Source organism: Hipposideros armiger, unplaced genomic scaffold, assembly GCF_001890085.2.
Source record: "Hipposideros armiger isolate ML-2016 unplaced genomic scaffold, ASM189008v1 scaffold_4, whole genome shotgun sequence".
In the NCBI taxonomy this organism is placed as follows: Eukaryota; Metazoa; Chordata; class Mammalia; order Chiroptera; family Hipposideridae; genus Hipposideros; species Hipposideros armiger.
The window spans coordinates 26,023-36,917 of NW_017731354.1; the positions used below are offsets into that span (position 1 = coordinate 26,023).

The window sequence follows — 10,895 nt, forward strand, 5'->3', positions numbered from 1 at the left end:
GTCACTGGCCCTCATATGTGGGATCCGAACCGGGGCTCTCTGGCATCCCAAGCCAGTTCTTAACCATCGCGCCACTCGGCTGGCCACACGTTCTTTCTTTTGCAGAAATAGCTAAGGAGGTTGCGGTGCCACAGGCTGCCCTGGGCACCCTGGCCCATGAGAAGGGGGACAGCTGCCACTCGCCCGTGGTGGAGGAGGAAGTGGGCACCCCAACACCGGCACCAGGGCTCCTGCAGGTCTCAGAACGAAGGCGTAAGTATGGCTGACCTGCAGGGCACACTCCATGGGGACCTGCAAGCCCCCCGAGAGATGGGTAGCAGGGTCCTCAGAAAGAGCTTTGGCTCTCTAGGCCTCAGCTGTACCATCTGTAAAATGGGGGACCCCAGAGGGCATTCAGCGTTGACTGTGGGGAGCAGAGTTTGGGGCCTGACTGGGTTTTACCCGGAGCTCTAGATCTTCCCTGGGCCTGGGGGGTGCTGGGGGCCATGCGATGACAAGCCCCCCACCCCCAGAGCCCCTGAGCAGCGTCTCCTCTCTGGAGGTGCACTTTGACCTCCTGGACCTCACCGAGCTGACCGACATGTCCGACCAGGAGCTGGCCGAGGTCTTTGCCGATTCCGACGATGAACAGCTGACCAGCGAGTCACCAGCAGGTGGGGCTGGCAGTGGGGTGCTGGGCACTGGGGGGGGGGGCGTGTCCTGGGGCCCGAGACCACCAAACACTGCTTGCTCCCTGCGAACCCCTATTTTTGAAAATAATTTTATCTCATTGTGTTTAAATGAGTGTCAGCACTGCACTGTTTTATTCAGCACGTCTGCATCCCACAAACCTGTGTGCCCAGCTTTACAAGGAATTTTCCTGTTACAACTCTCAATTTTGCTTTTCAAACGCCAACAAAAGGCGAAAACCACAGACTTACTGAAGTTAGAATTTACGAAATGTGAATTAATCACAAGTTAAGCCAAGCACAGGGGCGGTTCCATTCGCCTCCACTGGCCCCTCCTCAGCTCAAGCTGACTGTTTCCCCTTTGGTTCCCAAGGAAGCATCGCCCTTGGCCCAGGAACCTGAAGACCTCACAACGGCAGCCAGTGGGTGGGAGGGTGGACCCAGGCCTTCCTCTCCCACTCACACGCCATGCAGACAGGGTCTGGGAGCTCAGACCCCAGCCCTGTGGGGACTGCACCCTGGAGAGCAAGGGAGTGGTTAGCTGCTCAGCTGCACCCAGACCCGCACGTCCACACTGCTGGTGGCCTGGCACCCGCAGTTTCTGATCCCTCAGGGGACCCCAGTGTGTGTCCAGCCCCTGTGTTGGAGACACACCCTGGCCCAGCCCAGTAGCTGCAGGAGAGACCCTGGACCCCAGACCATGCTGACTCCACCCATGTTCACCAGGCCTGCACCCACTGCCCCGGGCCGGCTGTCTGCGATCCCCTTCCTGGACACGCACAAGGGCCGAGCAGAACCGTGAGAAGCAGCCCCTCGGCGACCCTGAGCGGCAGCCAGCAACTGTGGACACAGTTCTTACTGTGGAGAGGCCCACGGAGAACTAGGCCAGCCGGGCCACGGCAGGGGAGACCTGACAGCGTGGCCCCCACACCCCAGCACAAGCACAGCCCAGTGGCCTTATGTCCAGCTCCTTCCCGGTCCCTGAATCAGGGCTGACAGTGCCCGGGGAAGAGACGTGAGCGGCCTGGGCCTTCTGGAAACTTGTCTGCAGGACTGGTGCTCTTGTCTGTCACAAGATTCCCAAGTGGGTGCCAGGTGAGGGGGAATCTGAGCAGGTGACCCTTGATCTGCAAACCCCTTGGGGTCTCAAAGTTCTGGTGTGCGTGCCACACCAAGTTCCAGCCCAGAGGATGCCAAGTACATGGTTGGGGGACTCAGTCCTGAAAATTGCCACCTTGATTTCAACCCCGTCCCCTTCCTGCCATCCAGGGAGCACTACCTGCACCAGGGTCCCCTCCTGAGGCCCTAAGACCCTGCAAGACAGCCGGGCGGAGCCGCCTTAGCTCAGAACACCAAATATGGCATATGACGTACTCAGGCTGCTTGAGGGGGGTGCGGGGCAGGTGGGGTTTGCCGTCTTCCCATCCCTTACACATGACATATCCCCACAGCCAGTCACGCACATGCGTGGTGTCCCCAGCCAGCATCCTGGCCTGGGGTGGAATGGCCGAAGGGGGACTGGGGATGTCAGGGACACCAGGCTCAGCTGCCCCAACATTGCTTTCTATGGACAGAATGGGCTCTGGTCCAACTGCGAGTCCAAGATCGGTTTTAAAATAAATGTGTGAGCTTGCTTTTTGACCCCAAGCCAACCTGCCCTGACCTGTTCCCCAAAAACGTTTCTGGGGAAGGAAACTGGCTCCTCCAGAGACGCCCTGGGCATGCACTGGGCCCATGTGCAGGCTGAAGGCTGGTCCCCGCGGGGAACATGGGCCTCACAAAGGTAGGAGTTTTCTGTCCACTCCAGGGGCCTGGGGGACACTGCCAGCTCCTTCCACACGCAATGAGTGACACAGGGGTGTTCGCCAGGCAGTTGAGAATTTCACTTAAAACCAATCCCGTAAGGGCGGCCACATGCCCCACCCACCCCACTCACCAGGGTCCTTGTCCCCGTTTCCATCCTTCCTGCTTCAGCTTCCGCAGACCTCAATTACAAAAAGTGGGATTAAAATGTCACCTGTCCTAAGTGAGGCCCGATACTGTCTCTTCCTTTGTAGCTAGCAGCAGAGCTCACGGGTGCATGCCAAGGGGGTGGGCTGGCTGCTCCAGGAGTGAGCTCCCTGTTATTTGTCCAGCTGAAGCCACTGGGGGCTCCGCTGTGCTGCACTCTGAATGGCTTATTTGGGTCACTTTACAGGGAGAAGTGTCCTGGATCTCTACTCATTCAGTGAACACCCTGCCCCCACACAAGCCCAGGCTGCAGGAGGCACCAGGCGCTCCCTGGCGAGCCTCTTCCAGGCCCGGAGCAGGTTCCCAGGATCTCCAGGCTGAAATCCCAACCATTTCAATCACCTGTGAAAGACGGGCACAGAGAAAGGCTCAGGGCATCGTGCCAGGTGCTTTCTGGAACCCTGAGCTTTCCTCATGGGAGATTCTCAGCCAGGTGTCCTCTGCCCATGGGCCCAGGAACCAACTCAGCTGGTGGGAGTGCACCCAGGTGGTGCAGTGGCCCAAACAGGGTGAGGGGGTGAAGGAGCTGAGGAAGGGGGATGTGGCTATGAGGGTGCTGCAGGGTGGGGATGTCAGTAGAGGTGGTGGGCATGGACAGGTGTGGGCTGAACTCTGGGGAGGAGCTGTGTTCAAGGAGGAACAGACCCCCAGGCTCTGGACGCCGTGGATAGGGCCTTCTTGGGGTTGAGGAGAGCACCCACATCTCCAACAGAGGGAGTCGTGAGACAGGACCCCAACAGCCCAGCTAGTGGAGGCTGAGTTTGGTGGAGGCAGCGTTACAGGGTGAGCCCTAGAGACTTGAAAAAAAACAACATATTTTACAATCAACAGAAGTCGAAAGTGCTTGTTCCAAGTTGGAAATTCTATTTTTGAGGCAAACAACAGTCTGGAAAATTTTAGACTAAGTCCCAGTCTGGTCTTGGCCGGCTGAGAGCAGTTGGGCGTGCGGGGCAGTGAATGAATGCCCCAGCAGCAGTCGGGCGTAGCGAAGGGTGTCCGGGTGACCCAGACACTCACCCACCCACCTGGAGGTAGCAGCTGGCCCTGCTGCTGTCCTGGGTGTGATGACTGCAGGAGGCGCCCTATGCGCTGGAGAACGCACGCTCAGGGACATTCCCACGAAGTCGCAGATTCCCAGGGCAGTGATGGCGCTGCAGAACCACCCAGACAAGGCACCAGAGACCTTCAGCTTGCGACCCAGAACTGGCACCTGCCCGACACCAGGAAGAGCGTTCATCAAGTGGTGGTGACAGCAGCCCACAGGGACCAGCCCCTCCCTCTTGGTGACTCTAACCAAAGGGGCCCCAAGGAACGCAGCATCCTGGAGGACAGTAAGACCAGGCGCCCACCCTGTGAACAGCAGTGCTACCCGCGCAAAGGTGTTGTGGGGGGCCGTCACGGGCTCCACCATCCTCCCAACTGCACGCCTGCGGGAGGGGCTGTTTCCTCCATGACTGACAGGCCTTCCACCAACCCAAACCCTACTTTAAAAACCCAATACTTTCCCTTGACTACTGACTTATATTTGCCTTTTCTTAATTCTGCAAGTTCACCAAAGCTTGATGATTTCTCAACTGAGTCTGCTCTCCTTGGGGCGGTAAGGTGGCCAGCACTTACGCGTCTCCCTGAGACACCGTCCCCACCAGATGCACCCACTGCTCACCTCATCGGAGGCCACGCACTGGATCAAAAATTTTAAAACTCCACATTTAGTGTACTAAGGGGAAAATAATCAATGTGATCACTGCCTCCTGGGATGGATCAATACAAAAAAAAGTAACCTTAAAATACAGAATAACTTTTCGTAGCATCTTACCCAGGGGAAGGCATACAACACAGAAGTGCCTAAAAGTGAAGGCGCTGGGGCGGGAGGGCCGCGAGCGACGAGGTGAGAGCAGCAGCCGAGCGGCCCGCTTTGTCCCCCCCATAAAACAGGGCTGGACAGCGCCTGCCCGCAGGGCGGGGGAGACGCACAGGCGAGCGCCCCTCACGCTCAGCTCAGAGGCCCCCGGGCAGCATCAGCTGTTATTAGAATGGCAGTTAGGCGCAACGAACAATGGGTGAATTCAAAACCTAACGATTTACAAAACCTTCACGTCTATTAACACATCCGGTTCAGAGAGCAGCCCCGCGACAGACGGCGCAGGAGTAACATCACGGCCGAGCCCAAGACGCGGGGCGCAGTGGGCGCCGGAGACGACGCGCGCCGGCTGGCGGGGAGGCGGGGGCGGTGCGTTGGGGAGGGGCGGAGGGAGCAGGGGCGCTTGCTCCGCCTCCGAAGGGAGCCGGCGGCGGGAGCCTCTGAGGAAAAGGGTGAGGGGGGCCGCGGGGAGAAGAGCGGGGGCTCGGGGCACGCGGGGTGACAGGCCTGGGCCAGGAGCCGCCGCCTCGGCCGCGCTCTCCGAGACCTCGCGCCTCGACGCGGCCCACCCGCGCGCCCGGCGCACCGGGTGACGTCACCGCGGCGTCGAGCGCGCCGCCCTCCGCGCTCACCTGACCCGCGGTCCTAAGGCCCTTCAGGCCTGGCCCGACCTGGCCGCCGGGCGCGCACGCGCAGTGCAGCGCCGCAGCGCCACAGCCCCCAGCCGTCCCCGCGGGCTCCGGCCCCGCACGGGCGTGTCCGCGCCGCGGTGCCGGCGAGGGGACTTCTCTTTAGGTGTCTACTCTGCTGCCTGATTCTTTAAGGATTTGAACAAGGGCTGACTTGCCCGACCAGGACAGCTGAGGACAGAAACCGCAGCCAACGACTCGAGCTAGGTGCTGAAAGCATGCCCAGCTCCTCTAGGCTTGTTTTAATCGGGCATCTACAAGGACACGTGTTTCCAGGGTCTTCTATCGACAACGGCTCACAAAAGCAAACGCAGGCCTATGCTCTGTGCCTGCTGCGCCCCTTCTCTCGCCCGGTCGGCCGCTGCTGCGTCCCTGTAGTTGTTCAGCGCACCGGCTGCACTGCTGTTCCCATATCCGTCCTGAGCAAAGGGACTGACTCGGTGTACGCTATACAGCATTATTCCCCTTCACGATATTTTGTTCTCTGGATCACAAAAACCCGCGCCAGTTTGGATGTGCCTGCAGCTGTGCTGTCCAGGAAACCGGACACTCTGTTGGACACCAGAGGCCTATGCTGTTCGCCTGAGGGTGGAGAATGAACCAGCCTGTTTCTGGGCAGTGGGGCTGGGCAAGTCTATGGTGACCCTTCCACTTCTTTAGGGACGTCAGCTGGCACCTCCTCCCTGCCCCAATTTCTCTTTCCCAGGTTCTGCAAGGGAGCATAGAGGGACCACATGCCTTCTTGCGCCAGAAACTGCTGTGACTTGATTACATTGTGGAGACAAAGATGCCTGGGAAAAGCCGCCTAAATGCAACGGTTACCCTGAGGGCCAAAAGGGAACGGAAAGCAATTACCCTCGACATAAAATTAGAAGTGTTAAGAAGATTTGAAGAGGGTGAAAAACTCAGCCAAATCGCAAAGGCCTTAGGCCTTGCTGTCTCCACAGTGGCGACGATCCGAGATAATAAAGAAAAAATCAAAGCGAGTTCACAAATAGCTACTCCCTTGAGAGCCTCTCAGTTGACTCGCCATCGAAGTGCAGTCATGGAGACCATGGAGCGGTTGTTGCATGTGTGGCTTGAAGACCAGAGCCAGCGAAACATGCCCCTGAGTGTCACCATTATTCAGGAGAAGGCTAAGAGTTTGTTTGATGACTTACAGCGTGAACAAGATGGAAGCTCCCAAAAGGAAAAGTTTAGTGCAAGTAAAGGGTGGTTTGTGAGATTCAAGGAGCGCCATAGTCTGCCCCACTTCAAGATGAACAGCACAGCTCCTGGCAACAAGGACGCTTATCCAGAAGTGCTGAAAAGCATCATTGAAGAAGGTGAGTACACCCCCCAGCAAGTTTTTAATGTAGATGAGACAGGGCTCTATTGGAAGAGAATGCCTGAAGGAACGTTTATTTCTGTGGAAGAAAAAGCTGAGCCAGGGTTTAAATCATCCAAAGATCGCTTGATGCTGCTGCTTGGTGGCAATGCAGCTGGGGACTTTAAGTTGAAGCCCTTGTTGGTGTACCACTCAGAAAACCCCAGGGCCCTGAGGGGGTACTCCAAGCCCAATTTACCTGTGATTTGGCGCTCGAACAAAAACGCCTGGGCAACAAGGAGCATTTTTCATGAGTGGTTCACATACTTTTTCTGCCCTAACGTTGAAAAATACTGTGCCCAAAATCATCTAGCGAACAAAGCATTGCTTATCTTAGACAATGCACCATGCCACCCATTAAATTTGGGCGATCTGTCTGCTAATGTGAGAGTGGAATACCTTCATGACAGTATAGCTGAGTCGATCCAGCCCATGGGCCAAGGTGTAGCCTCTACCTTCAAAGCTCATTATCTAAGAAGGACTTTTGAGCACATCCTAGAAGCGACAGATGGGGAGGATACAGCTGTGATCAGGGAGTTTTGGAGAAGCTACAGCATCCTGGATGCTGTGGACAACATTGCAATAGCTTGGGAGGCCATCAGACCAGCAACAATGAACAGTATGTGGAAGAAAATTTGGCCCCAGTGTGTTCAGTTCCAAAGTGTTTCCCAAACAGATAACATTGCACAGCTTCAACAGAACATTGTGACCCTTGCCAGGAATGTGGCTTTTGAAGAGATTGTAGAAGCTGACGTGGACCAGTTGCTACGGTCCCATGAGGAAGCGCTCTCGAATGAGGAGCTGATGCAGCTGGAATGGGAGCCAGAAGGAGAGGAGGGCAGCGAAGACGCTGCAACCCCCCTGCGCCAGCTAACCACAGGTGAGCTAGAGACAGCCTTCTCGCATTTTGAGGCTGGCATGCAGGTCCTTAGCAGCAGCAGCCCCAATGATGAGTGGAAACTGAAAGTCTCAAGAGCCATCAATGATGCAATAAACTGCTACAGGGAATTGTACAATGAGAAAAAGCGGCACTCACAATAACTCTCTTAGGTTGTTTTTCAGGGTGTGTAAACGAAAGTTAATCAGAGTAAAACCAAAAGCAAGATGACCTCAATGGAAGAGGCCCAGCCAAGCCTCTGCTTCCAGACATTTAACATCCTGGGAAAACCCATTTCTGCTAGTTTCATTTTGACACTTGACAGTACCAGATTTTGTCATTAAAATTTTATTTAAATATGTGCTTTATAAAGATTGCATGCTAGAATACCCAGGAAAACATTTCTTAAAAAAAAAAAAAGAAAAGCTATGAGAAGCCCAGCCCTCCTAGACATGAAAACACACTGTAAAGCATCTGTAATTAAAGTAGTGTAGTCATCAGAGCTGGGAATAGGATAGCCAGACCTTGGAATAAAATAGAAAGCCTAGAAATAGGTAGATAGATTTTTTTTAAAACACTGCAGGATAACTTGTTAACTATTCAGAAAAAGATAAAATTAGATCCATACCTAACAGCATACAGAAGAATAAACAAACAGATCAGGGGTCTAAATGTAAAAATTGAAACCATGTGAGTACTAACACACATGAAGAATATCTCTTTGACCTGGGTGTGGGGAAAGATTTTCTATGACTCAAAATCCAGATGAAATAAAAAAAAGATTAATTAATGTGGCCATATAAAAATGGAAATAAAACCTTTCCATGGGGAAAACTACAAAGATAAAGGCAACTGACAAATGAAGAAAATATTTGCAATATAGCTCACAGTTAATAGTCTAATATCTCTGATATGTGAAGAATTCTTAAAGATTGGGAAGAAAAAAAGACCAAAAATCCAACAGAAAAGTGAACAAAATATATAATTCATAAATAAATAAATTAGATCTTAAAACATAAAAAGAAATTTGACCTCACTCACAATTAATGAAACGGCTGGTTTGGGGGATGGGCAAGTACACGCCTAGAACACCTTGCTGTGCTACAAAGAAAACAAGTACCTAAAGGATGACAGGAACAGGTGGATCAGTCATCACCTCCACAAACAGGACAGATGATGGGCTGAGGATGCGGCATCGCCTCTGGAATTCCCACCAAAAGTGCAAAGCCTGAATCCAATCAGAAAAACCCACATTGAAGGACATTCTTCAAAATAATTAACCTGTGCTTTTCAAAAATGTCCATGTCATGCACCCTTCCAGATTTAAGAAGGCCGAAGAGACATGACAACTGCAAGGCAAAATCTGAATATGGTTTATTGTAGGTTTTATGGTATATCACTTAATTTCCGGATATGTTTTGATCATTGCACTGTGGCCATGTGAGATAATGTCCATGTTAGGGAGGAGTACACAGAAGTATTTAGAGGTGAAGGGGATTCATCTGTGCAATTTACTGTCAGATGGTTCAGAAAAGTGTGTGGGCTGGGGAAGAATAAAGCAAATGGGGCAAAATGTTAATGGAACCCAGGAGACAAAATGGGAATACAATCTTTCTGTAAATCTGAGTTTGTCAATAAAAAGATGAAAATACTATGTAATAACCCCAAAGGGGGTGAATATTGCATCCTCCACCTCTTGTTCACAGTGGAGCTTTAGTTATTTGAAGTTGGAGGCACAGCTCAAATACGCTAGAGTGGGACTCACAAACAGCCCTCACATGTCTTTCCTCCCAGCCTCTGTGGTTCCCCCTTCCAACATGCTGGTTTCTTTCGGAATAGGGTTGCTGCCAGCTTATCTGGGTTGCAACTGGGTATGGATAATGTGCAGACACCATGTAAAGCAGAGATTCCCGAGTTTTCTGAGTCTTGGCCCCTTTGAGACCCTGATCAAAAACGTAAATCATATCTATGTAGAAAAATGTACGTCTAGGGGCCAGCTGAGTGGCGTGTTGGTTAAGAGTTGGCTTGGGACGCCAGCTCTGAGCAGCAGGGCCCCAGGTCGGATCCCACATGAGGGCCAGTGACACTGTGCCCTCTACAGCTAAGATGGCGAACAACAGCTCATCCTGGAGCTGGGCTGCCGTGAGTCGCCGGTGATGGTGTAGGCTGCAGCCCCTGCTGCAGTGGGCTACGGTGAGCTACTGTGAGTGGCTGGCAGCCAGCGTGAGCGGCCGTCCAATGGCTGGCGAGCAACTGCCTCACCTGGGAAGAGTGCAATGATCACAACACCAACATGGGTCAGTGAAGCGACGTAACTCCACAACTAGACTGAAGAACAAAAGGACAGAAACTTCTGTTCCCCTCCCCCAATTCCCCAATAAAATCTTTAAAAAAAAAAAAAAGCGTACATTTACAGAGGTGTGGATGTAATTTGGGAGAGGGGTTTTACGATTTCCTGATGTCCAAGGGTAATGGGAATGGCCTTGCGATGAGTGAGGGCTAGCTTGTGAACATGGAACAGGCTGCTAGGAGCTGGACCTGTGACTGTTTCACTGGATTCATGAGACAATCCTTCTACCATGGCTGGAAATAAGACATCACTTCTATTCACTGAGCATTGTCTGCATGCCCAGCTCAGGGCTTGGTGCCTCCCAGAACCTGAGCAGCCCCGTCTCAGAGAAGAGGTGCAGGCTGGGAGGGATCTGAGCATTCAGGCCTACGTCTGACACCCACGTCATGCTGCCTCCCACCCACCAAGAACACCTACTCTCCCAAACGAGATTACATTTACCCCATTGGACGGGTAAGGCTGGTCTGATGTCAGCAAACCCTGCCTTGTCCCCGACTCACCACACACACCAGAGTCTAGAGAACACAATATGACAGTGGCTGCAGCATCACTGCAGAGGTGTCCCTCGCTGTTTTTTATGAGGTGCTGGCTGTGCAAACTGGGCACTCAATAGGTTCTTGTCACACTGCTGTGGATCCAGAAATGCCACACAATTCTGCTCAGACTCATCAGAATGGGTAGATGGGGAAGGGTGTAGGGGGAGCCAGCTGTATCCAGCACACTGACGTTTTCTCTGCACATGGATTGTCACTGAGCAATGTGATGTTGATCACACAGTAAGCCTGGGAACGGCTAGTATCCCCATGATGGAAATGTGATGCAGCTCCAGAGAAGGGGAAGCAGGCGCAGGACCCAGTGTTGAGGCACCTCCATGCCATCACATGTCAGAACATGCAGCCTAAACCCACCATGTGTCACTGCCTTCACCCAACCCTCACATTGGCCAGCTACCTGAGGTGACCCTTGTGGTGCCTCAGGCATCCCCTCTCGGGCTTCCCAGTCAAAGGTGATGGATACCCCGGTGGTGTGTTCTCTGCGCACCATCTGCCACCTGTAAGTTAACATCCAAGCACA

General features: G+C 53.3%; 2 protein-coding genes across 2 annotated transcripts in view; both read left to right on the top strand.

Annotated features, from left to right (window-relative positions):
• The window catches only part of DBNDD1 (dysbindin domain containing 1), a 10,138-nt gene extending 7,444 nt beyond the window's left edge, over window positions 1–2,694 (top strand). Inside the window, exons 2-4 of the mRNA XM_019642394.1 lie at window positions 106–252; window positions 513–653; window positions 1,395–2,694. Coding sequence (XP_019497939.1) covers window positions 106–252; window positions 513–653; window positions 1,395–1,552 — 446 coding nt within the window. The 3' untranslated portion in view covers window positions 1,553–2,694. The remainder of the gene's footprint in view (window positions 1–105; window positions 253–512; window positions 654–1,394) is intronic.
• Window positions 2,695–5,200: 2,506 nt separating this feature from the next.
• CENPBD1 (Putative CENPB DNA-binding domain-containing protein 1) lies at window positions 5,201–7,395 on the top strand. Its single transcript, XM_019642354.1, has 2 exons — window positions 5,201–6,553; window positions 7,314–7,395. Exons 1-2 carry the CDS (start codon window positions 6,016–6,018, stop codon window positions 7,337–7,339), a joined length of 564 nt encoding a protein of 187 aa, XP_019497899.1. The 5' UTR covers window positions 5,201–6,015; the 3' UTR covers window positions 7,340–7,395.
• The last annotated feature ends 3,500 nt before the right edge of the window (window positions 7,396–10,895 follow it).

What these genes read in the sequence shown, in the direction of transcription:
- CENPBD1 (XM_019642354.1), top strand. Translation starts at nt 6,016, where the DNA reads ATGCCTGGGAAAAGCCGCCTAAATGCAACGGTTACCCTGAGGGCCAAA. An exon ending in GAAAAGCATCATTGAAGAAG is followed by an intron (nt 6,554 to 7,313) that starts GTGAGTACACCC and finishes GACCCTTGCCAG; the next exon opens with GAATGTGGCTTTTGAAGAGA.